Source organism: Meriones unguiculatus, chromosome 1 (genome assembly GCF_030254825.1).
Source record: "Meriones unguiculatus strain TT.TT164.6M chromosome 1, Bangor_MerUng_6.1, whole genome shotgun sequence".
Lineage (NCBI taxonomy): Eukaryota > Metazoa > Chordata > Mammalia > Rodentia > Muridae > Meriones > Meriones unguiculatus.
In genome coordinates, this window is record NC_083349.1 from 46,488,885 (window position 1) to 46,511,765 (window position 22,881).

At 45.7% G+C, this 22,881-nt stretch overlaps 1 protein-coding gene, 1 long non-coding RNA gene and 1 pseudogene across 2 annotated transcripts in view; 1 reads left to right on the forward strand and 2 right to left on the reverse strand.

Annotated features, from left to right (window-relative positions):
• Nucleotides 1–12,830, reverse strand: part of Gldc (glycine decarboxylase) — an 83,692-nt gene extending 70,862 nt beyond the window's left edge. The window contains exons 1-2 of the mRNA XM_021647898.2: nucleotides 12,361–12,830; nucleotides 11,742–11,820 (exon numbers count right to left, since the gene is read on the reverse strand). Of these exons, the coding sequence (XP_021503573.1) occupies nucleotides 11,742–11,820; nucleotides 12,361–12,618 (337 nt within the window). The 5' untranslated portion in view covers nucleotides 12,619–12,830. The remainder of the gene's footprint in view (nucleotides 1–11,741; nucleotides 11,821–12,360) is intronic.
• Nucleotides 12,831–12,954: 124 nt separating this feature from the next.
• On the forward strand, nucleotides 12,955–16,155 carry LOC132655329 (uncharacterized). Its single transcript, XR_009593178.1, has 3 exons — nucleotides 12,955–13,188; nucleotides 14,217–14,255; nucleotides 14,951–16,155. It is a non-coding gene; the product is annotated as an uncharacterized LOC132655329 (long non-coding RNA).
• Nucleotides 16,156–16,308: 153 nt separating this feature from the next.
• On the reverse strand, nucleotides 16,309–16,409 carry LOC132651313 (U6 spliceosomal RNA; annotated as a pseudogene).
• Between the last annotated feature and the right edge of the window lie 6,472 nt (nucleotides 16,410–22,881).

The window sequence follows — 22,881 nt, forward strand, 5'->3', positions numbered from 1 at the left end:
TGCTGTTGTTACTCAGATCCATTCAGAAAAAAAAGGACACTTAGGAACATATGCAGAAGAGTCAACCCAATGTATCTGGAAGCCTGGAGTAGTCGAAAGGAAAGCAAATGAAAGACAGGAGGAAAGTACACAGGTTCACTCAGTCAGTGACATAGACACTGAGTCCAAACCAGCTGAAATGGAGCTGAGCAGAGCCCGGCCTCAAAGTCCAAGATTTAGACCATACTTAAATCTAAATAAAATTCCCACTGGCCAGAACACAGTACCCACTGCTTTCCCTTCTCATCTGCCTTGAAAAGTACCCCTCTTTCTATAGAAAACAAGATGAGATCTTTAATCCCAAAATGGCCGCCTTTGCCTCCGACCTGGTAAGAGAAGCCCATAAAGATGAGATTGTGTCATCTGATTGCTGGGCAGCTCATCCCCGGGGAAGCTGCGTAGACAAAGGAATGAGGGAAAAGACCAGATCCCCTGCTCTCACACCAGAGCCTCCCACCTTGAGAAACGTGCACATTTCTCATGCTTTTCCTACCAACCTAAAGCAAATATATTCCTAGGCACAAGGCTGACTCAGGAGTGTGGAGTATAACTAAAGTAACTAGGAGAGAAATGGACAGAACGAGGAAGGTATTCATTCTATTAAAAAACAAAAATAAACAAACAAACAAAAGGAGAGGGACCAGGCAATGGTGATTTGTGCACTGTTCAATCTTAGCACTTCAAAGACTGAGACAGGATGGTTACCATGAGTTCAAGGACAACCTGGGATACATATTGAATCAGAGGCCAGCCTGAACTGCACAGTGAGATCCTGTTCTCACAAAAACAGGAAAAAAACGAAACAAAACAAAACAAACAAAACCACTTGGAGACAGGCTGTTATTTTCTGCGGCCTTCAGCCCTGCAGGGCCGCTGGCCACTGTGCCCTCACAACCGAGCACTCCCAGCCGGGCCGTAGCATAAGCAATCTTTCTCACATCTAAGCAGCAAGTTCTTTTCTTGTGGAATGAACACCTGCTTCTGACCTGTTTATTCCTTTGCCTCAGAGTGTTGCATAACGCCCTGGCCCTAATGGACAGAGGACAGAGTTCAGTGCCCTCTGGGCTCAGCTTCCTGAGTCTCCAGGTGGCAACAGCATTTCGTCTTCTTGGAATTTACCGATGCGCACGCCTCCTTCCTCCTTATGTAATTCCACATGAGAAAGACTTTCTAACAGCAGCTTCCTTGCCATGTGTGCCTAAAATATCCAGAACTTTGTATCAACTGATCTGTTTCGAGACAGACTCTCACTATGGAGCTCTGGCTGTCTTACAGTTCTGTGTAGATGAGGCTAGCTTCAAATTCAGGGATATTCCTGCTTCTGCCTTTCAGTGCTGGGATTAATGGTGTGTGTCACCACACCTGGCTCAAATAAATGTTTTATAACAGTATAGGTCTTAATCAGCTGCTGAGATTCCTCAGATAAATGAATCTAACTAGCAGGCTGTGTAATCTGAAGATGGTATTCAAACATACCGCTCAGATTCTTCTTCTTCTGTAGTATGAGGGATTAAATTTAAAGCCCTTGTACATGCTAAGCAAACATTCTACCCTGAGCTACACCTAAACCTTTATATTTTTAAAGAACAAATACAAGATGGGTGTGTCTATTAATCCTCTTAAGAAGCTGAGACAGGAAGACCGCACTGATGTCAAGGCAAACCTGAACTAGAGAGAGCTTCAGTGAAACAAAACAATAGGGCTGGTAAAATGGCTCCCCCAGTAAAGGTAAGATGCTGCCAAGCCTGATGGTCTGCTTGAGTTGAATCCCTGGGACCCACATGGAAGGAGAGAATGAACTAGTCCTCTGACCTCCACACACATTCTCATACACAAGCAAATAGGTTAAATAGATAAATATAATGACCACAAATAAACATGCTCATGCTTAGACAGAGGACATCTCTTGAAATGATTCACAGAGAGCTGAGGTTAGCGGGTCTCACTTTCCCTTGAAAATTTTGTGCATCTGAGTGTTAGAAAATGCACTCATACCACTTATTCGATAACGATTAAGTGACAGCCTCACTCCTGGAGTGCAGTACTCTTTGGGAAGTAGACTGGTGTGGCGCTCCGTGAGTGACACCATTTCCTGGGGAGCCCAGCCAGCAGCACCCGCACTGAGCAGAGAGTAAGCAGTGTCGCAGCCTCTCCCGACTTGTCGCCCTCCTACACTTGGCAAGACCCTGAGGAAGTCTCCAAGGAAATCATGTCAGGACTGAAAACCAACACACTCATATTTGAGTTTGCCCAGACAATGTCACCAGTTTGAGAAAGGTCTTTCCTTGCCAGAGGCCGAAGGGAAAAGCTGCGGACAGACTGTGAGGGTGGAGGCTGTCTTGGCAGATTTTTCTTGCCAGCATTCATATCCCCAGCTTCAAAGCTGTGTGGAAACCACCACAGTGGGGGGAGGGGGCAGCTGTCAACCATGATAAATGTTTTCCACCATAAATATTTTATGAGTGATAGTTTATTTTACAACTTTCTGATTTTTCTGAGTAAAAGCCAGAATGAGGATTCAGATTTTGCCTAAAGACTTAGCCTTTCTTTCACATCACCTAGTCAATTTACAACCTTTTTTTTTTTTTTCCGTTTAAGTCTTACCCATATGACCACCTAGCAGCCACTCACTAATCCAAAAAATCCAAAAACCTCCTGTTGGCGTCAATTTTCTTCTCTGGGAAGTGAAAGATTTCATGACCAACTTCAGTTCAATCACAGATTTTTTTTTTCTTTCTTTTTTTTTTTTTCATTAAGAGAATCCAAACCAAACTAGATTCTCTGCCCTCTGTAGAGGAGAAATGCCCTGGAAGGCCCTTAGCTATTGGCAATGGATCACTGTCTTAGTCCCATTTCTTGCCACACTGATAAAAAATACTCTGAATTTTGAATGCAGAGTTAGAGAGAAATAGTAATCTGGCCCACAACTCCAGCTACAGTCACTGTGGGAAAGTCAAGGCAGCAGGTGCCTGGGGCTGTCAATCTTCTTACATCAACAATCAACAGAGAGCAATTAGATGAATGACGGCATGCCAGTGTCCTGGACACCACGCCCACTCTTAAACAATACAGAGGCCCCTGACCAGGAAAGGTGCCACCAATCATGGACGGGTCTTTCAACTTCCAATCGTAATGTAATCAAGACGCTCTCTGCCCCCAGACATGCCCAGGGAACAACCCTATCCACCCCTGCCCCTTAGACATTCCCTTCTCAGGTGATTCCAGGCAGTGTCAAGTTGACAATTAAAATGAAAATCACAGATACTATGTGTAGCAACACACCTGACCCCTCGCACCCCCACTCCCACCTAAGGAGGGGAGGCATGTCGCCTCTGTGGTCCTGGTGGCTCCTTTCTCCACGTGACACAGCAGCCCTCCGCAGCCCACCCTGCTCAACTGAAAGACACACCGATTGAAGAGCACCAGAACAGCAACCACATGGGAGGAGAGAAGACAGAGGGACATTGCTATCTGCTATTTTGCTCCTCTAACTCAAATCTCTTTCTCAGGGCCTCTCTAGTTCACTTTTTTTTTTTTAAAGTAAGCACACAGAGAAACATTGCAAATCACAATATTTATCTAGAACAGCAGATGACCTATGTGTTCATATCCAGGCCAGATGGTTAGACTGAAACGAGCATCTGTGGGGTGTTTTGTTTTTCCTCTTTTCTGCCCCCTGGCCATGCTGTTATGCTTGCAGAGTGAAAGCTTAACTCAAACCACTTATCCTGGCCTGAAGGAAAGACAAAGGACAAGTTCTTATAGATCAAAGGAGCGGTCTATGGAGAAATGTGTGGTTTAATTTATAAGCTCACCAAGTTATGAACTGTAATCTCTTGGTAGGCAGGAGCACGGCGGGTTGCAGTGAAAATGACCTAAGGACTCACCGTGCAGGTCGTCCGGAATGCCTATAATGCACCTGACGGGTTACTACAAAAACTGTTTTCATACATGGGTCAACTGCATAAGCAAAAGCTTTGGAAGAACATTTAGGAATGAAAAGTCAACACTGTGGATAAAGTTCTATCAGTGCCTACAATAACTTTAGACTTTCAGAGACTTCATCTATATATACTAAAACTCTGTTTGTACTATAAAAATATACTGGGATTACTAAGCAAAACAGGCCTGAGCAGTGAAAATGAGATCTAAGGCGCTAGAGAGATGGCTCAAGAGTTATAAGCACTTGCTGCTCTTGCAAAGGACTAGAGTTCAATACCCATACTGGAAAGCTTACAACCAACCACCTATAACTTCAGTTCCAAGAAATTCAATGCCTTCTTCTGGCCTCCAAGGACATCCACAAGTACACATCCATATAAATAAACAATAACAATAACTGTTCTGTTTTTGTTGTTTTTGAGGCTCTCACTATGTAGCTCTGGCTGTCCTGGAACTCACCATGTAGACCGGGTTGGCCTCAATTCACTAACATCCGCCTGCCTCTGCCTCCCAAGTGCTGGGATTAAAGGCGTGCACCACCAGGTATGGCCATAACTTACAAATAAATCTCAAAAAGAGATTACGTCTTCATCTACAATACAGCATACACGAAAGTACACAGCTACTGGGCAGGAGGTTTAACCAAGGCATGCAGAAGTCAGAAGACAGACACTGGGGCAGTGCACCCGGAGCTTCTGACTTCGGAATCGGGGCGCGGCCCATGCCCTCGCTCCCCGTTCCATGAAGGTCGTTGGAACTCTAGGTGCGAGGCTGATGAGCCTTTCCCTCTCTTTGCGAACCCAGTGACCTGAGCTGACTGGCAGACCTTCAAGTCTTTGGCACCTGACGCCAACCGTCAGCCTCAGCTGAACTCAATCACCACAAGTTCTTGCTCCTGGATCACTAAATGACGCCTGGCAGAGTCGATGCCATTGACCTCAGCAGGCTCTCTGCGAGGGGTGACCTCCGTTTTTACCACCTAGACAGACATGCTGACTCTTTTGAAACTCCGCTTCTGCCTAATTCAGTCTTCTTCCTGCTTACCACGCAAAGAGAGCACCAAGCAGGCAGCGCCCAAACTCCTACCCCTCTAGGGGGCGCTCTTGACTCTGGACATTCTTCCTTCCCGGACCTCAGAGAGGTCCAGAATTCTACACAGGGACCACAGCGCTCGTGGAAAACGTCTTCCTGGCCCTGGTGACTCTTCCTGACTGTCCTGCCCCCCTCTAGGTGCTGCCTTTCTTCTCCACATTCCACTAGGTACGTCACCCTTTCCCGTGAACTCGCTGCCAACTGTCTACATCGACAGCATCGCCTCAGAGCTTGCTTTTGAGCTCTGTACGCTTCTCAGCCCTTCCTCTTCCAGGAAGTGTGCAACCATCCAAGAGTCTCTTCGTTCAGTCTTCCTATCACCTCTGTTCCATTCTACCCGGGTCAGAGCTGCAGCAGCCTGAGGTCTCCTGTCATCCCCTGCTTAACATCGTCTTGGTGTCTGCTTCCAGGTAGAACTGAACTATGTCACATGTAACGTAGGCCAGGTAAACTTTTTGGCTCTGAAGCCTCCAGAGTGACATCTCATATCTCGTTTTCCCCCAGCAACTAAATAGTCTGCTTACAGTTGATCCACCATTCCTCAAATAATCATGTGTTTTTACACTTTCATCTCTGCAGATGCCGTAATCTGTTTCCATCCTATCTGCAAAAATATTCAGTATTTATCTCACTGTCTTCCTTATCTTTATTATCACTTGACTCTAGTGTATCCAGTGCCTAGGCAGTGCCTTTCAGGAGGAGCCTCTCGATAAATGAGGACAGAAAGCTGACAGAGGAAACCACGGAGGCAGATCTAGTTACGCGGATCAAATACCTACCGGTGACAAAGACCATAGGAAACACCAATTCAAAACCCAAAGAGCCAAAATGGTGCAGGGAATTTCATGAAGGGGCAAAGGGTCCTTCCATCCTTAGTGGTCTTCAAGGATAATACTGTAGATATATCTACAATGCTGTGGAATAAGTGACTTCAATAGATCTTAATATTTTTGGTGCTATTTAAAATTCACCATAAGTTAATAATACGTAAGAGATATGTACAAATTGGGATCTATGCAGCAGTTTTAGGATTATGCCTACAGAAGAGTTTAAGGCTGTGAAACTGATCTGTCTACTTCTATGATTAATGCAGGTCATTGCACAGTTCATTATCCACCACTGACTGCATAAGAAATTACGGTTATTCCTGGGTTAACTATGAATCATAGGTAACATGGATCCACCAGGCAGGCATGGTGGGGCACATCCATTCTAGCGCGCAGCAAGACCATCACGAGGATGAGGTCATCACAGGATACATAGGATGAAGGGGAGAAAGGAAGGAAAAAGTGGTCCATTAATCATAACAAACTGAGCAATCTGATGGGAGGTGAGGATGGGAGATATACAGGAAATTTGCGTATACGGCACTAAATCTGTCTGAAACACTGCATCTGTAAATAGCTTTTAAAATCCCTTGAGAAATAAAGGTGAGACAGGCATGGTGGTGCAGGTGCTTTCTATCCCTGCAGTCAGGGAGGCAGAGGCAGGCAGATCTCGGAGTTAAAAAAAAAAGGAAAGGAAAGGAAAAAGATGTGCGTTTCTAGTATATTTGCCTGCACATGACTGTGTACTCATGCCTGGTAGCCAGAGGCCAGAAGAGGACATCAGATAGACCCCGAGGAACCAGAGTTACAGGTGGTTGTAAGCTGCCATAGGATGCTGGAAACCGAACTCCATTTCTCTCAAAAAACCAGCAAGTCCCCTTACCTAATGAGCCGCCTTTCTAGCCTCTTTACACCCCTTTTGGGAAATGAAAACTAAGAAAAAGGAAAAGTTAAGGCAAGCAGACCCAATAGACTCTTATAGCAGATTATTGTTTTAGAAAAACTATTGATTTTGACAATAATTTCTAACTAGCAGCTGATAGCCTATAGTTTTCCCAAAACAGTCCACTTTAAACAATCAATGTCAAAGAATGTTTACTTATGCAAAAGTGGAATGATCGTCCTAGAACTAGCTCTCTGGAGACCGGGCTGGTCTCGAACTCACAGAGCTCTCCCTGTCTCTGCCCTCCCCATACCCCAGTCCAAGTGATGGGATTACAGACTTGTGCCACCTATGCCTGGAATACAAAATATATTTTTTTAAGGGTTTGCACTTAGTATGTGTGTATGTGCGCTCACTCGTGCGTGTCAGAGAGCAACCTGTGTAGTTCTGTGTAGTTCACTTTCTCCTTCCACCTTGTGGGCTCTGGGTATCCATCAGACTTGGTTGCAAGTGGCCTTACACACTGAGCCATCTCACACTAGCACATTAAATAAATTAAAAACAACAAAAAAAAAAAAAGGAATATCTTTGTGGATGCTGCATAGGATCCACAATCCCTTGAGAGGAGGAGGAGGAGGAGGGCTGGAGAGATGGCTCAGACACTCCCAGCACCCAGGTTATGTCGCTCACAACCACTCCTAACTCTAGTTCCAGGGAATCCAGTACCCCTCTCTACACTCCAAGGGCACCCGCTCTCCCGTGCACACCCTGTCCCCACACACTCACATGCAATTTTTTAAAAAGAAAAGGTAACAGTTTGGTGTTTCTGTCAACAGCTTGGTCAGTGTGGTTATACATCCAAACCCAAGAAAACTTATTTTAATGATAAAAATAAACTTTATAAGGACTGACATTTTTGGGCTGCCTAGTAGTCCTGAGGCTTGGGGTTCAATTCCTAACAACCAGAGGGAGCCATATAGACATGCTTACATCATCACACCTGAAGCTGCACCCAGGAAAAACTGCACTCTCGATAGCCCTCCTGTACTGTCCTGGTAGCCAACTGCCTCCTGCTGGAACATACCTGAAGCCCCTTCAACCCCATGCTCTAAAGCTTTTTTTTTCCTTCCAAAAGTCAAGTCTGATTCTTGCTACAGCTAGTTCAGAGTAAATAACCTTGACATTGTCATTTGGTTAGTCTTTACATCCACAGTTGTTAGATTAAAGGGAAAAAAAATGCTAGTTACAAATGAGGTATATTTATATCAGTTGGGAATAGGAGGAGCCAGAAATAGCTAAGAGAGAGACTGAGGACTGACCCTACAGGCAGGACTGATGGGAAAGGATCGCTGCCCCATTCTCGGTGCTCTCGGATCAGCTCAGGGACTCCAGAACCCTCCCGGGTGGTAAAGTTATCACTTGCATCTACATTGCACAATGCCCCTCCCTTGAACACTGCCCTCCATTAAACATTTATTTAAAAACTCACTCTGACCACACACCTTAGAACATTCAGTTCTCACAGGCCCCAGGAGAGCTCTGGTTCTGACAGCTCATCTCCTCAGCCCCAGCTGACTGATTTGAGCATGAGGGGGTTTCCTTCTCCTCTCTCTCCCAGAGCATGCCCAGGAAAAGCTGCGTGTGGTTTGGTGTAAACTTTAATCTCTGTGGCGGTTAGCTGGTTAATTTGGGCTAGTTTAATCTGGCTCCTGTGAGATGACTGGAAAGATTACACAGCAAACCAGAGCACAACTGAAGAGTCATCAGTTTGGTTTCTGAAGTACTTTTCAATAGTACTGCAGAAAAATCCAAAATACTTAAAAAACAGCCTCTACCATTCAGAGAAACTAATGTTCCCACTAAACTGTATTTCTTAAACTAATTTATTATTTTGGTGCAAGGTTGTGACTGGGGAAAGGATATTCACCCCAGTGGAATTAAACTGACAGGATTCTGAACTGAGTGTCATTGCTTGCTTCTCTAAATAATGACTTACTGAATGACTAGCTGATAAAAAAAGTATTTTTCAAGGCACTTTCTGAAGTGTCTGAGAGAAAGTCTCCTTCCAGGCTGATGGAACCCTTATGCTCTGTCTTTCACTTGCTGGTCCCTCTGCCTGTAGCAACATCCTCCAGGTTTGTCGGGAAGGGGATATGGGCCCCAATACTCACTACACTCCCTTCACCCTGACAGCGGGCCTGAGCATTCCCACACTTAGGCCCTCATTATAGCCTCTCATTTCCACTGGAGCGCTTTGCACATGACAAGAGTGACTCGGGGATGCCTGGTTTTGTGCACCTTAGAAGAGTGAGGACAAGAGTTCCCTGCTTTGCAGCAATGCCATGACTAGAGTGGGGGCAATGAGCCGTATGGCCTGAGTTTGCATCCTGTTCCCACCAAAAGGTCCCTAGCTAGACCCTGGTGAGTTAAAGAGCCTCTGTATGCCATGGTTTCTTCCTTTTAGAGGGGATAATAATTGTGCATGGTAGTGTGAGAAGAGAAGCATTTGAGTTCATGGTTTTGTGACCAGTCTGGACAACCCAGTAGAAAGGAGAGAAAGGGCAAAAGACTGACTTAGTTGTGGGTTATAATGAGAATTGAATAAATACACAGAAAACACTTTTCAAAGGTACCATATAAATGTTTAAGTTTTTGTTTGTTTGGTTGGTTTTTGTTTTTAGAGACAGGGTTTCTCTGTGTAGCCTTGGCTGTCCTGGACTGAACTTCGTAGACCAGGTAGACTCTAAACTCACAGAGATCTGCCTACCTCTGCCTCCCACAGTCCTGGGGTCACAGGCATTCACAATAGTTATGTACAGGTATTAATGCAAAAATCTACTCATTACTTACAATGAGGATGACACCATAGCAAACAAATCCTGGCTGCAGAATTATTCCTGAGCGCAGGACGGCATCAGTGCTCACAGGAAGTAAGTTTCAGTAAGGCTGTTCAACTTCTATACACTCCTGCTGGAGGCAACAAGAAGCCAACCTGCTTTCCTCACAAAAAAACATTCTTCAGCCATGACACAGCAGAATAAAACAGCCAAGTCTTGGAAACAGGACATCCCTAACCCTCAGGTCACCCTTGACCCTTGATCCAATAAGCAAGCTTTGGGAAAGGGAAGGTGGGAATTTTGACTGTAGAATATTTTCTCCAAGTGAATGTGGGCTAAGCAGATGGAACCCACCTAAAGTCTCACAGAAGCTGCTAGGTTTAGTGTCTACAGAGTTGCAAATCTTGGGAACCTGTTCCAAGGGACAGGGCACATCTCTTGATATAAAAATTACTCATTGGCACCAAACAACAGCAAAACAAGTCAGTCTTTAATCCCAGTGCTGGGGGAGGGGGGTAGGGAGGAAGAGGCAGGTGGATCTCTGCCTTTGAGGACAGCCTGGTCTACCTAGTGAGTTCCAGGCCAGCTAAAGAATCAGGGAGATGCTATTTTAAAAAAAAAAAAAAAAAACAAGAAGGAAAAAGAGACAAAATAACCCCAACTCCAGACGAACCCTGATTAGTTCCCTAAGCTTTAACACTCTTAAAAGAACATCTTACTTTAGAGCATTTTGTACCAGGGGCTAATCTAGACATTCTGAGTTTGAAAGCCTCAGGAAGGCAATTACTTGCACAAATGTCCACCAATAGTTTCCTTTAAAAATACACAACTAAGGCCAGATGTGGTGGTGTACTCCTTTCATCCCAGCTGGTGTTCGTAGCCAGGCCAGCCAGGGCAACGCAGCGAGACCCTGTCTTAAAAAGCAGGACGGCATCAGTTTGGCATCAGAGAGAAAGAATCACACGCACAACAATGGTTGCTCAAAAATAAATAAATACAGTTCCACATTGTGGTGCTCGCATACTATAAACAAACACTGGATGAGTAAGGCCCAGAGAAGCACAAGTTTGAGGCTAGCCTGATCTGAGTGAAAGTCCTTGTTTCAAAAGACAAATAAGCCAACCTTCTTGTTCTTTCCACATTTGTTGGCTCGGAATTGTGATGTCCTGAAACTGAGGTAGGCTAGCTACAGCGTGAGGCTATCTCTCTAGGTCCCAGGCAGGTGGTTTTCTTTGTGAGCAAACCCACAAAGCAACAGCAAACAAACAAACAAACAATTGCCCTGTATCTCCATGATATGAGTAACCAGGGGAGGAGGAGCCTGGCGGTTTTTCTTTTTTCTTAAAAGAGTTTTTCAACCCTGACCATGCCCTTGCCGTCTCGATTTTATCCCCACTCTAAAAATACCCCCCAAAGACAATGTGGAACACCAATTCTAGAGGATCCAACACCCCATGTGGTACACGAAGATAAATACAAGCAAGTCTTAGCACATAGATAGATAGATAGATAGAGATAGAGTCTACAAATAGGCCAAGATTTCTTAAGCAAATATAAATCATATTTGTGTGCCCTTCAGAAAAATCAGATCATTCGGACTCTCAAAGCACTGCGGCCTTTCAGAAGGTGAGTGTGAGACAGATAAGGGATGTGAGACAGAACAGTTTGGAACTCTGGTGCAAAGAAGGCTGAGAAGTCTAGGTAGGTCTGGCCAATTGGCGCCTCTTCGCTAGCTGTATGATGACCTCAGGTGATTCCTTTTTCCTTTCTCTACGGGATCTGCAGAGATAACACTCCCAGCTCAAAGGACTCCAGAGCCCTTCCGGTGGGGGTGCGTGAGGTAGAGAGAGTCCTAGTGCACGCACCACGTGTGCTGTGCCTTCCTCGGGAAAGCTTTTAGGTACCTCGCCTGCAACCCAGGGGTAAAGAACACCGAGAGGGGCAGGGGAGATTCTTCCCGGGGGGTGGGGGTGGGGGTGGGGGAGTCCCGCCGTTTTAGGGTCTGTAACGTACCGCACATTAGTCCTCACCAATCCGACCCCAAGGCTGGACCATTAAGGATTACAGAAACCAAATAAATGAGAGCAAGCAGAGCCCCGGGGAGCCCTCCCGGCCACTTACACACGGGGTCTTCCATTTTCAAGGGTCTCCTTAAGCGAATGCTGGCGGGGACCGTCTTCTCGATGAGTTCATCAATGCTCTAAAATTAAAAAAATAAAATAAACAAAACACACACACACACACACACAAAAACCCCGCAAGCTGGTGAACACGGCAAGCAGCGAAGAATGACTGAATTGAGAACCACCTCTGTGTTTTTCATCTTCAAAGGCTGGTAGGAACTTCATTTAAATCGCCTAATTAGCGTTTCTTTCAAAGCGAAACTTCAGGCAACAGAAAGCTTCTGGAGGAAAAGAAAAATGATGGAGACAGACGGTAAATCCGCCACTCCGGGTTCGAGTTCAGTCTGCGTCTGGAGCCGACCGGACTAAGGCACTCTTTAAGGAGCGAGTCTTCCTCCCTTTCTTGCAAAATTAGGGTTCGTCTGGAGTTGGGGTTAGTTTTTTAAAATGCACTTTTGAAGAGCGGGAGCAGGAGAAAAGTTAAGGGGAAGGCGGGAGGCACCAAGATTAAGAGGGAGCTGGCTTCCATGCTGGGGCCCGGGACGCAGGACGGAGGAGGGCAAGGTGGGAGCCCGGAGGCCCCGCGGACGGAGCCCGGACAGAGCGGAGGGCCTTACCTCCAGCCCCAGCGCCTGCAGCATCTCCCTCCGGTCTTTGTCTCCGGGGCCGATGTGCCTCCGAGCGAAGTCATCGTGTCTGGGCAGGAGGCGCTCCAGGAGGCGCGAGGCCCCGGCCGCGCCACGGTCCGCGCCGCCGCCGCCGCTGCTGTCCCGTCTACGCGGCGCCCAGCTCCAGCCCGTGCCCCGAGCCAGGCGGTGGCCGCCCCCGACTCCGCGGCCCAGGCGCAGCCCCGATGCCCTGGCACACAGCTGCATGGACGCAGCCGCCGTCACCTCCCCAGCCCACGAGGGTCAGCGGCGCTCTTCGGCCCTTCCTCTGGTCCCCGTAGTCCGCAAGCGGCCGCTGCGGCCCCTGGATCCCCTTCCCCACAACTGCGGGCCGGACCGAAGGATGGAGGCTTGCGGGCAATGAATGGGTGCAGCGATCGGAACTAACTCTTGCAAAGTTCGTCCTCCACTGGAGGCACCTGCTCCGCACACTTTAAGCGTCGCCCGAAGGCGGGCGGTGGGATGGGGCCAGGAAGCCTTTGGCCAATGGGAGTGGATTGCGGGGCGGGGGCGAGGCAGGCCCCTCCCCTTCTCTCTCCTCCTCTCCTACCACCTCCTCCCACTCCTCTCCCCTCTTCAGGAGCTGGGTGGAGCCCCCTGCGTTACCCCCGCAGTCTGTGGTTCCCAGCTGCGCTTCTAACAGGGGTTTCTGGATGCACCATGGGCCCCCTGGCAGGGGCTAGGGCCCCTTGGAGCACGGAAAGAAGTGTTGGCAGCTCTGACGTTTCTTGACGTTCCTGGACCAAGGCACCGAGACAGAGGAGTCTCTCACTGAAGGTAGACTCCTGTAGTTAGTCTCCACTCACTGACTTTAAGGTCCCATCTCTTTTGAGAACCAGATGGGCAAATGAAGGTTCTTTATAGTTACGACATCTGGGCAAAGAGCAAAGCCTCTAAGATATCTTACCAGATCGCTTTAGTATTATATTTTCCTTAAAGGTTTACTTTTTTATTTTTTGTTTGAGGGGTGTGTGAAAATGTATGTATGTGTGCGTATCACATGCATGCCTAATGCTTGCAGAACTCCCTAGTGAACATCCGATTCCCTAGAGTTGCAGGCTGTTGTGAGCTGTCAGGTGGGTGCTGATAACCAGCAAAGTGCGCTCAGCCACTGAGCCATCTCTCCTGCCTCCTACTTTCGTTGTTTGAGATAAAATGTGATGGGGCTCAAACCGCTGGGCCTCCATCGTGCTAGCAAGGACTTTTGCACTACACGACACCCCAGCACCTACCTTCCTTGGCAAATGGATGGATCTGTCTTCCTCCTTCCCCCTTCCTCCCCTCTGCAATGGTTTGATAATGCACCCATTCCTGAAATTTAATCTTCCTCTACTTGGAATGCTTGAGTATGCTGTTGGTATATTGGATATATTTTGTCTTCCTGAATAAACCTAAACAGATGCTGTAACTGAAGCAAAAGCATCTTTAGGATGAGGACCCCTAGGACACCCTATTCCCCAAGGACAGGAACCGGGACTGGCTATCTAGCCTTTATACCCTTAATGATGGCTTTACAGTTAGAGGGGAAAGAGAAAATGATGGGTCTTGGGAAAGACGCAAGACACAGTGTTGCCTAAACTAGTGTGAGTGACTGAAATGCCTGTTGCAGGCAGGTCTTTGCTAAATTTAGACCAGTAGAGCTTGGAGCCCACCGGCAGAGTCGACAGTACCTGAGTGAGGAATGAGGATTAAAATAATTAAAACAAGTCACACTACACAGGGGATGGGCTTGAGAGGGCTGTCAGTATGACTGAAACAGCGTGGGTTTATTCCAGGGTTCATTTTTGTTTTGTTTTGTTTTATAGATAAAGCAAAAACAAGTCACATCAATACAAAAAGAAAAGGTTCGTGGAAACGCCTAACTTCTTTTCAAAAACTACTTCCCTATAGCAGATATAGTTCTTTTCTAAAACTAATTCCCTAAAGCAGTTAGGGTCCAAGCTTTAAGGATCTTGGAGCAAGCTTTTAAGGAATTTGGCAAACCTTCCTCTTTTCTCTGTCAAGTTGAAGGCCAAGGTGAAAACATAACAAAACAGCTTAACAAGCAGATTTCCACACCCAGAGGGAGGGAAAACTGCTGTGACGTTTGAGGGTTAAAACGACAGGTCAGAAAACTGTCAGTTTTCTGAAGTTTTAGAAGACATCGGTGCTCTGGAGGAATCTCCTCCTGTTGCTAGAGGAACTGTATATTTAACAATCATTTACACTCGGTGTTGGATTGCCAAATTTGCACGCAAGCTGACTTTGTAACGCTTTTTTAGCCTTCTATCTGAACACCGGGAATGAGGACATTTTAGTAGTTTGGGATGTACATGATTATTTGAATGGCACATTCTACTGAGGTAAGCAGTATGTGGTAGTGCATGTCAGTAATCACAGTACTTGGGAGATCGAAGACAGGAGGATCAGGAGTTCAAGGTCATCCTGGGATACATAGGGGGTCTGTGGACTGGCTGGGTTGTATGAGGCCTTGTCTAATAATTTTTTTTTCCCCCTGAGTCTTTCTTGCTTGCTGATCCAGCTCCTCCTTTGTTAACAGACTGGCCCTACCTTCCTTGAAAGCCCTATAATGAGTTCACCAGATAGATGTTAACCATGCGAGGACCTGTCAGCATCTCTTAGCCTCTAGACCCATAGCCCAAGTCATGGCTTATCATACTCCAGGAAGATGAGGGAGACGCCTGATGTCCGATGTGAGGATTCTACAGGGGACAACTCGTGTCATTCATAACACTTTATAATGACAAGATTTCTGCTTGAGATTGAATTCCAGACCAAGTGAAAATTGAGAGTGTATGGAAATTGCTGATGTTTGCAGCACCAGTGATTATGGATTTGGTACTGTGGTGGTGGGTATTAATTATCAACTTAACAGAATCCAGAAGCCCTTGGAAAAGGGGCTCCTGGGGAGTGCTTCATCACAGCCACGAGAAAAGAACAAAGGCAGTGGATAAGTTCAACCAGGAGTGGCTCTCGGTCTGCTAAGTTGGTTGATGAAATCCAGCACAACGCTCCCTTCTGTAAATTGGACTAACATACCTGATCGTTGTTGATGCAGTTGAGGAGGGCGTACCCTAAAGTTTGATGAGAAAATAACAACACAATCTTCCAGAAGACAGTCCTTTCACCCATTGCTAAGAGGGGCACTGGTGGTCTTGGAAGCCCTGGACTCGCTGTCCTCTGCAGGTGTGGTGATGGTGTGAGAGGGAACTGATGGAATAAGCTCTTGTATTACAGTAGTAATAGTGGAATTCCAGAGCGGAAGAGGCCAACCCCATTGGCAGCACTAGCCAACAGAAGGTGAGGAGCGTCACTCTAACTGGCAGTGACCCAGACAATCTGTAGGTTTGTACAGCCTGCTAATATTTTCCCTGAGCTGAGAAACTACAACTTGAAAAGTCACTAAAACGGAGGCCTCATTTGAACTACGACCCAGTTCACCAGTGCCTCTTAGGTGAGGAGATCTTGATAAAGGATCCTGCTGCAGATATACTGTGCACCTTGCTCCTGTTCTCCACCAGCAGACCTGTGGCCGCTTACCAAGGAAACAGAGATATCTAGGCTCTGGTGGGGTACTATTGCCTGGTTTTGTGATGATTCTAAGCCCTGCAGATCTGCAGAGGCAGACCACTGTCCTCAGTGAGTTATGAAAGACAGTTTAACAACGGAGACAGGGGCTTACAGCCTCAATTCCAATGTGTAGGAGGATGAGGTCATTAAACACGTCCTTACAATAAAAAAAAAGCTAAGCATGTTTTTTTTTTAATCAGTTAATTCATTAATTCTTGTGAAATGACAGCAGCACGGAACACAGCGGAGATAGAATTGTCTCCTTCTAAAGAGACAGTATAGAGCAGCATCATGGAGCCAGTGGTGTCACAGGGTACTTGTGGGTCCAAAAGTAGGGAATGCTTCATGAGTTTGCACGTCATCCTTGCATGGAGGTTATGCTAACCTCTGTATCTTTTAATCTTTAGTATACATCCTGGTAGAAGAACTTTTTATTTTAATTGGGGCCTGGAGACGTGGCTGCTCTTCCAGAGGACCCAGGTTTGATTCCCAGCTGCCACAATAATCTATAACTCCAGTTACAGGGGATCTGGTGCTCTCTTCTCACCTCTGAGCCACCAGGCATGCACATGGCACACAGACATACATGCAGACAAAACATCCATAGACATAGAATAAAATAAACTTAAAAAAATTCAGGTGTGGTGGAGCATATCTTTATTACATGAGGGAAATTGGGACCTCCCTCGGGGTTCTTAGTCTCATGAAAAAAAAAGAAATTAGGAAAAAACTCAAATGGAAGCAGCAAGACAGTTTTATTAGGGTTTAAAAGAAGAATCTCAGGCCAGGCAAGCTGCTGCTCAGCTTGCTATCTGGAGAAGAGAAGGAAAATGGAGAAGGGAGAATGGAGATCAGACCCATGATTGGAGGAGAGAAGGAGAAGCCACCTAATGTAAACTGGCCTGTAGATCAGACACATGATTGACAAGCTGCACACTTGGCAGGGAGGGAGAGTAAAGAAGCCCAAGATGTTAAGGAGAGCATGCTTAGAAAGGGGAGAGAAGAGAAGGAAAAGTTACGACCTCACCAGGCAAAGGTGCGTAAGTAAGCTCCTGCACAGGGAAAGTGGGGCGTCTGGGAGAGAAAAGTTTAGTATCTCATTAAGGAACCAGATTTTCCACCGTCTCTTTAGCACAACTTAAGGTAAGGACACCTTCCCCGAGGTGGTCCTTTCGCCAGAGTGAACCAACTGGAATGCTAGGTCTCCACCCAAGCCAGAGATTCCAGTCTTGCAAGCAGAAGTTGTTCTACTTTAACACCCCCCCCACCCGGCCCCATCTGAAGTTGCAACCCTAAAACCATTGTAGAAACCAGGTAAGAGGTCAGAGCCTCTGAATATGTTTTGGCATTGTTGGCCTCTGGCAAAGATAAGGCTACCAAGAGACCCAAAGATATTTCTAGCTTTAGCTTAGGAAAACAAAAACAAAACAAACAACAACAAAAAAAACTGCTTCCTTTTCTTCAGAGACTTTTTACTTTGATCTGAGAAGCCAGGTGGGGAAAGCTCTGTGAGTTCCCTGCTATCCTGGTCTGCACAGTGAGTTCTAAGCCAGCCAGGGCTGCATAGAGATGATGCCTCAGACTATTTATTAGTTGAGTGTGTGCGTGCTCCCATGTTACCAGACGTGTGTGGAGGTCAGAGGGCAACTTGCAGAGGTAGTTCTCTTCTTCCCCCTCCAGGGATAGAACCTGAATTGTCAGGCTTGAACAGCTAGTGCCTTTATTGGATGAGCCATCTTGTTGGCCTGAAAAACCAATTTATGTGTATATATACACATATATGTGCATATACATATATATGTGTCAAATATATGTGTGTGTGTCAAATATGTATGTGTATATATGTATCTATGTATATTTGACACATCAGCAAACTAAGATTCCAGAGAAAAATACCACTATAATTTCTACAAATACAAGGTCAATCCAAAGATAGTCAACCAAGTTCCACTTAACCAAAGTAAAAACAGTTTTGGAGCTACAAATGCGTAAGAATGTATAAATGATACTTTTGGTGAATTGCTGGTCTGATTTTAAGGGAGTGTGGACTTGAGGGGGGGGACTCCCACACTTACAAGACTTAACTTTCAGGAACCTCAACCAGGTTTCAGCGTGAACTCTTTTAGCAGGAAAAGATGAGTGAGAGCCATGGTGAAGCATGCATGGAATTTCTCGGTTTTCCTCTTTTCCTTTTCTCTCTCCACCCTTCCCCCTCCTCCTTTTCTCCCCTCTTCTTTTTTCTTTTTCCCCTTCCCCTTTCCTCTCTTCTCTCCTCTCTTTACCTCTTTTTCTTTTCTTCTTCCTCTTCTCTTCCCTTCTTATTTTTTAAAATATTTTTCTTCTATTCTTCCTACTTTCCTCTCCCCTTCCACACTCACTCTTTCTTCCCTTATCTTCCTCCTTTTTTTGTGCGGGCTGGGTGCATTCCTTTGGGGATAGGGTATCCTGTAGCTCAGGCTGGCCTCAAGTTTCCTGTGTAACCAAACTGGCCTTGAACTCCTGATCTTGCCTACTTCAGTCAGACCCTGGAATCATAGACCTGCATCACCACACCCAGTTTGCCCAGAATGTCCTTCACAACAATAGCCTTCTCTTCAAAAGAAAGGACTTTGTCAGGATTTTGTTCAAACTGAGGCTTGGATTTCCTCTTTTTCCAGTCCCCCCACCCCCACCCCTGCATAACAGAATAAAGGAACATGATCAACTGATCAACAGGGGTAAGCACTTGAGGAAAATGCAATGGGAAACTCTGTAGCCAGGGAAAGGATAAGAGGTGGAGTGGAAAAGTATCAGTACAGAAACATAGAGAAAGGTTGTCACAGCCCAAGACTTAGGCCTGTGAAGACACAGACATGTGACCAGAACATTAAAGAACACTCACTGTTGTGCCCCCCCCCCCAATTACACTAAGTCCAGTAAGGCCCCAGTGATGGCAACTGTTAGGTATGCTGGACAGACTCTCTGAAAGAATGTGCAGGAAAATTTTCAGAATATCAAAGGAGTTTAAAAAAAAAAAACAAAAAAAACCACTAGGTCACTAGAAGAAATCAAAGCCCTTGTCATCATTGCCCAAAGAAAACTAAACACAGTCTAACTTCCCAGCAAAATTAAAATAAAATCCTTAATCCAAATGTTGTGTTATGTTTAATATATATATGATGCATGGAAATAAGAGGTAAAAGATATGTCTAGCTTTAGTTTAGAAATAAACTGGTTATGTTTCTTTCTCCAAAGAAACATAACTTTTTACCCTAAACTGTGTAGCTCATTTCTATCTCCTGTTGTCATCATTTAGTCCCAGCATTCAGCAGGTTTTATGTGTGTGTGTGGTATAATATATAAGAGTACAGTACATAACATGCATATATTATGTATAATGTATATAAAATATTGTATATACACATATATGCTATAAATAGGTGCTTTTTAAAAAATGTATTTTTGGTATCTTTAGTCCCAGCACTCAAGATGGAACTCTTTGAGTTCAAGACAAGCCTGGTCCACATGGTGAGAGTTCCTGGCCAGCCTCAGCTACATAGAGAGACTTCCACCTCAAAAGAAAATAATTATTTTATTTTTATTTTACTGTATGTGTATGAGTGTTTTCTCCACACATATGTGTCTGCATCAGAGACATGCCTGATGCATGTGGAGGTCAGAAAAGGTGTTATATCCGCTAGAAATGGAGTCACAGAAGTTGTAAGCTGCCATGCGGGTGGTAGGAACACTTCTGTATGGATGAACACTGAGCCATCTCTCTGGCCTTTACACAACTTCTTTCCAAAGCATCACATCAGACTTCCAACGGGAAACTTCAAGGCTCGCAAAGTCCAGGGAACAACACAACTTAAAGACATAAACCATGTTTAGAACTAGACTCTAAAGCAGCATACTTGTCGGAATTATCATGCAAGAAATAAAATAACATAATCATTATGCTGCACATTCTACTGGAGCCAGTGAGGGGAGAGGGCAAGGGCTCATATCAATCCTACCCCCAAGAGGTGGTATCAGAAGTGCCGGGAGTAATCGCCGTGCCTCCGAAGCCAGCTTGGGCTGTGAGAGACCCTGCCTCAAACAACAAAACCAAAGCAAAGTAGGGAAAGCACCAAGCCCGTATGTGATTCATACTCAAGCCCGTGTCTGATGCGTGCCACTGCATGCTTGAACGGTTTCCTGCTGTGTGTTGAAGCTCCTGTGAACTAAAACAGAAACATCCCAGGACATGTGGTGCCTCCATGTGAGCTCAGTGCATCGATGAGAAGATGAAACACACATTCATCACTGAGGATCACAGAGCTGTTCGTTAAATTTAGGGCTGCGATCGGCCTCTGAGCTCGACGGGTCTGATTCTGCCCCTTCAGGGACAGCCCTCATGCTGAAGTCTGAGAGCCGGCTTTCAGACACACCGTGCCTTCGTTACTGTTCGGTTACTGTGAGGACACACCAAGACCAAGGCAACTTATAGAAGAAGGGGTTTATTGGGTGGCAGATGATGGGAAAGTGCAAAAACGAGGCTGAAGTGTCCAGGCGTAGTTTTCCATTGCCATGATAAACATCATGACCAGAAGCATCTTGGAGGAGTGGTTTATTTGGCGCGTGGTTCCAGAGAGACAACAGTCCCGTAAGGCAGAGAAGTAGGAGGCGGGGCAGGCAGAGCAGAAGCTGAAGGCTCCCATCTTGAACAGTCTTAAACAGGAAGCAGACAGTAAGTATAGAATGGTCAGGAAATGGGGATAGGATAATGAAACTGCAAATCTTGCCCCCAGGAACCAACCTGCTTCCTCCAGGGAGGCTTCTCTTCCTCCAGGAACAGACTGCCACCACGCAGAGACCAAGTGTGCAAATACATGAACCTAAGGGGGAAAGTCAGTCTATAAATAACTGTGCTCTCTCTGTGGGACCAGTGGGAAAACGACTCTCCTTGTGGTCAGTGATGTGGCTTAGGGACTCAGGTGACTGCTGCCAAATGGCCGGCCTAAGTTCGATTCCTGGAAGCCATGTGGTAGCAGAAGAAACGTGACTCCTGAAAATGGGTCTCTGATACCCACATGTGTGCTGTAGTTTATGTATATACACACTCACACATGCACACAAAAAGAAAAGAAAAGAGAAAATTGATTCTTCTTGTATTATTACTTCCCCCTCTCCTTATTATTTTGTTGACTCTTCATTGATTTTATCATAATTAAAATGAACTGTTCTTGTTAACTGAAGTGTGACAACTCAGGACATGGTTTTTGTGCTTTAAAACTCCTCCTGAGAAAATCTCAGGGGCTATCCTGGGATCCTAAGCACCCAGCGTGGTCATGGCTGGCTAAGAAGGACTTCTTATTGCCTTAAACCTGTGTCCCAATAGTCTTCTCTGGCGAATTCCCTCCACCAGGAAATCGTTGTCAGTGAACGAATGTGAGAGCCAGAGGAAGAGGTGGAGTGCTGTGGAGCACTATCTTCCCTTGCGCTCAGGAACTCGCAGGAACTGTGATGACCTGCACAAGACTGCGCTCATCCGCACCGCGTCATAGATGAGGGAGGGCTCCTGGGGCCTCACCCCTCCCTGCGGACGCTGGAGGAGAGGACGCTTGCTGAGAGGAGGAAAAGGGAGGTATTTTCTTCTGTGGTTGTGGTTAGCCTCAAGTTCCCTCACCCGTTCATAGGATAAACGGCTTCTGAATTCAAGGAAGGCTGCCAGGGTGCGCTATCATTTTTCCGGCCGTTCACCAGTCCTGAGGGTGTGTCTGAATAACTGCTGAGTACAGATCGGTCTACAGGACCTTCCAAAATGCCAAAATACTGCTCTGTGTATGTTTTCAGAAGGTTGGATCCAGTCAGAGCAGATATGTCCTCATTCGCCCAGGCGTACTGGTAGGTGCGCTGTAAATGACCTCTGTAGGCTTCAACTTTGTGGGCAGGAGACTGAGTGGTTGAGGTGATGTCAAAGTGCTGTTCTGGCCACTGGGCATGCTCTGGCGTCCACTGCATCTTTAAGCCTAAGAATTTGGGGGGGGGGGAAGATACGCCAGCAACCCTATTTAATTTCTGTGAATCTTTAAAAAGTAAAGTGAAGGGTCAGCAAGATGACTCCGTGGGCGAAGACGCTTGCCATAAAAGCCAGGTGACGAGTTCAATCCCTGGAATGAACACAAAGGTAGATGGAAAGAACTGACTCCATGCGCATGCTGTGACATGTGTGCCACTCCTCAATACACACATGTGCACACACACACTAATACATAATCATAAAAACATGAAAGCAGAAGAGGAACTATTTAGAAAGAGGAGGAGGATCATTGAGTGGGAGGGGGAGAAAAGAAAGTAACAAAGCGGATATTATCAAAATATATTATATCCACATATATATCCTTATATGTATTAAAAGGTGCAAGTGAACCTATTACTACATGTAATTAATATATGATAATGAAAGAGTGACATTAAGTTATATATAAATTTTTATTTCCCTTCTTTCTCCTGTACTACCAATGTGTTAGGCTTCACAACGCCAAATATTTGAACAGGCTGCTATTTCTATTTGCTTTCACAACGCTTTCCTAACTTGGGTAACTCAATATGATGCAATTAGAACAAGACCTTTTTGGTCATTTGCTGGGCTCAAATCATGTCATAAACGCCACAGGATTCAGAATGGCAAAAGCCATACCAATCCAAAGATCTGGAGCTATGGGTAAACCTGAGTAATGTTAGGTACAGGATGATGGGTGGGACACTAGGGGCGTTTTTGTTACTTGTAAAGCCCAGGGCATATCTTCATTTTTACCTGACATGGAAGGGCAGCTGTAATGATTTGATGGCTAGTCATTTCAGTATTAAGCAAGATGTGAAATCTTCCCAAACCCCTCTTATAACATCCACATTGGGATTGCTGTCGTTCTGCTCTGG